This window comes from Azolla caroliniana, unplaced genomic scaffold (assembly GCF_043228905.1).
Source record: "Azolla caroliniana isolate FFs.n. ecotype wild unplaced genomic scaffold, voAzoCaro1.0.p SCAF_8, whole genome shotgun sequence".
NCBI classification, from domain to species: Eukaryota; Viridiplantae; Streptophyta; class Polypodiopsida; order Salviniales; family Salviniaceae; genus Azolla; species Azolla caroliniana.
In genome coordinates, this window is record NW_028230443.1 from 21,392,685 (window position 1) to 21,396,100 (window position 3,416).

Genomic DNA, 3,416 nt, shown 5'->3' on the forward strand with positions numbered 1-3,416 from the left:
CCGCAGACTCCAAACTATCACTCTGTAAAGTAATACAACATGGAGCATAGAGGCAACGACCTCTTTCTCACAATCTTCGCCTAGCGATGGTTACAACAGAGACACAATCTCTGTATGTCGCTCTCTCTCTCTCTCTCTGTAGGTGTCGACCGTCGCTATCACCTACACCTCTTACGGCGTCGTGACGAGAGAGTACAAATGTGCTTCTACACTTATACCTAGCGCGCAAGACATCAATGCTCGGCTAAGTTTTTTCTGCCCTTTTTGACTTTTTCTTTCATTTATTCTTTGAATTACAACATGACTTCTCGACGAAACCATAAGGAAACACACGACGAAATGATAAGTAAGGAAGAATTTTTAGATGTCCTTAACCGGTTAGTAAAATTTGAAAAATGGGCGAAAGAAATTGAAGCTGAAAAACAAAAAGATAAGGAAGAAAAAGAACTACTTTTTGCGGAAATAGCGAAACTTAAGGTAGATAATGTGAACCTCCGAAAACAAGTTAAGGACCTCGAGATATCTAGGGAAGATGGTGAAATATCTTCCCTAGAGGATATTAAGGACGAGATAAAAAAGGTTAAAGAAGAGGTTAAAAGTGATATGGAATTAGCTAAAACTGGGTGGGTTGATGTAGTAAAACGTAATATTAAAAAAGAACTAAAGGATGAAAACATTGTAAACACTACCCTCGAGGAAGAAAAAATGCGTCAAGCTCGACGCCTAAATGTACGAGTTACTGGGCTCAAGGAAGGGGCATCTCCGGATGAAGATGCACAAACATTAGGGAAAATGTTAGGGTACGAAGCCCTACCAATCACTAAAACCTGGAGGGTAGGGCGTGACACAACTAGGAAAAGAGCTTTAGTCCTTCAGTTTAAGGACTCAGAATCTAGAATCGCCTTTTTTAAAAAGAGACCAATTCTTCGAGGCTTGGGCGGGGAGCCTATCTACCTCGATGAAGACTTGACCAAGATGCAAATTGAGCATCGTAAAACTTGTATGCCACGAGTCATACAAGCTCGTAAAGAGGGGCATCGTGCTTTCTACCGGGACGGACGTGTCATAATAAATGATCGTGCCGCCAATTGACGGCGTGTGGCCCATGTGACAGATAATAAACTTAGGATCACTTTATGGAACTGTAACGGCGCACTTTGGACACATCCTGGCCGTCTAGAGGAGATTTTGAAAGTATCTGATATACTTTTTGTAGTAGAAACACATCAAAGCCCAAATCGAGGACTGCCACGAGTTGACGGTTTTCGTTGGGAATCTGTCTTTAGACAAACCTCACGTCGACACACTACTAGAGGGTCTGGGGGGGTTGCGATATTATTTCGGAAAGAGATAAATAATAGGATAGAAATACTAAAGTCAGACCCAGAAGCCCGTTTTATGTGGGTGAAAGTCCTCACTAGTAAGGATCAGGTGATATTTATCGCAGTTTGTTACTTCCCCCCGAAAGGGTCCCGCTACAATATGGCTGGAGAGGCGAGTATAGTTGATGAAGGAACGCCACATGGGCCTTCTCCATACGAACCTTTGTCGGATGACATAATCCGATATTCTTCTCAAGGGGAAGTCTTCCTGGTAGGAGATTTCAATGCGAGAACCCAGTCCCGACAATGCACAATATTTCAGATGGATAGAAACCTAGAAATGGTGAATGTCGACCCTTTAGCCTTAGGCATAACACGTACATCGAAGGATCAAGGTGCGGATGCCACAAGCTTTGGCCATCATCTGCTTGAACTTGGAAGCCGACACCAGATGATCATATATAATGGCTTAGCCAAGTGGCCGGGCTCGGAGGAGCTCACATGTTTCCCACATGGAGGAGGGGAAAGCACCGTTGATTATCTAATAGGACGCCCTGAAGCTACCCACATGGTTAGCTCCTTCCGGGTGGCCCCATGCCCCATTGGGGCAGACCATACCTTCCTATACTTTGAGCTAAAATGTGACACCTCCCACACCACCAACTCTAGTAAACCAACCCATCACACTATAATACATTTCACGCATGAGCTCGCGGACATCTACTCTCGACATGTTCAAGCCCATCTTTCCTCGTTTGATTCTTCCTTGCCTTTAGAGAACCTCACTACAGAACTCACACACATCCTTCACTCAGCCGCCACTAGTAGCTTCCCATACACGAAAGACTCCAATCATAGTAGAATAGGGTCTATGCCACAAAACAAGTGGTATGACGAGGATTGTAGAGAGTTGTATAGACAACTTAAAGTATCGCGACTCAGTGGTACTATCTCCTTAGTACAGGCTCGCAAAGAGATGCGCAAGATGACACGTCGTAAAAGACGAGCTTGGGAAGCATCTCAATATTGGGAACTCTACCATATGCTCATGAGTAGGGATTGTGCCCTTGCATGGAAGAGACTACGGGAACCGAAACCACAAACACCCATCGAGGATCCCAATATTTGGCACACATATACCGAGAGACTCTACCATGTCCCGAACCAACCACCCATTCCAATGCCCTCCACACCTCGACCTACCATGGGGACACTTTTCACGACCTCTAGGGTCACGAAGGTCATAAAAAAATTACAACATAGGAAATCCATGGACCACACAGGATTGCGAGCCGAGCACATCATATATGCTCGAGAGTGCCTAGCTCCCCTTCTCACTCTAATCTTCAACCGCGCCCTCGCCGAGGGTTTTCCACCACAATGGGCCATGAACACTGTGGCCCCTATACATAAAGGAGGGGACCCAATGGACCCAAATACATATAGGACCATTATGATAGGTCATACGCTTGCTAAACTATATGGTGCAGTAATGGAAGCGGAGCTCAGTGATTATATGGAAACATTAAGTCTTCGAGCACCTGAGCAGGCTGGCTTTAGACGAGCCTTCTCCACTATTGACCACATCTTCACACTTAGGTGCTTAATTGACCAAACAAAGGCTCGTAAGAAGAAACTATATTGTTGCTTTGTGGACTTTCGCAAAGCCTTTGATACAGTTCCTAGGGAGAGGTTGTTTGATAGACTTAAGAGCTTGGAGATACCAAATGACATGATTTGGGCCATTTATGCCCTATATGAGCAAGTCTATGGGCGCGTAAGATGCCCAGGTGGCCTATCCGATTGTTTCACTAGCACCATTGGTGTAAAACAGGGTTGCCCCCTATCACCGACTCTTTTTGGGATCTACATTGATGAGATCACTGATTTTATTGCTCGTAAGGGAGGCAAAGGAGTGGCTATTGGGGATACGCAAGTTAGTCTCTTACTCTACGCAGACGACATTGTCTTGCTCTCGGAGTCGGAACACGACCTACAAAAGCATCTTAATGCCCTAGATGACTTTTGTACACAACGAGGACTGGTAGTGAATCTAGCGAAAACTAAAGTCCTTATCTTTCATACATCGTCCAG

General features: G+C 44.9%; 1 protein-coding gene across 1 annotated transcript; it reads left to right on the top strand.

The window, feature by feature from the left end:
- Nucleotides 1–339: 339 nt before the first annotated feature.
- Nucleotides 340–1,094, top strand: LOC147861322 (uncharacterized). Its single transcript, XM_087323371.1, has one exon. It carries the CDS (start codon nt 340–342, stop codon nt 1,090–1,092), a length of 753 nt encoding a protein of 250 aa, XP_087179497.1. The 3' UTR covers nt 1,093–1,094.
- The last annotated feature ends 2,322 nt before the right edge of the window (nt 1,095–3,416 follow it).

Bases quoted from the DNA above. Each gene is read 5' to 3' on its own strand.
- LOC147861322 (XM_087323371.1), top strand. From the start codon at position 340: ATGATAAGTAAGGAAGAATTTTTAGATGTCCTTAACCGGTTAGTAAAA.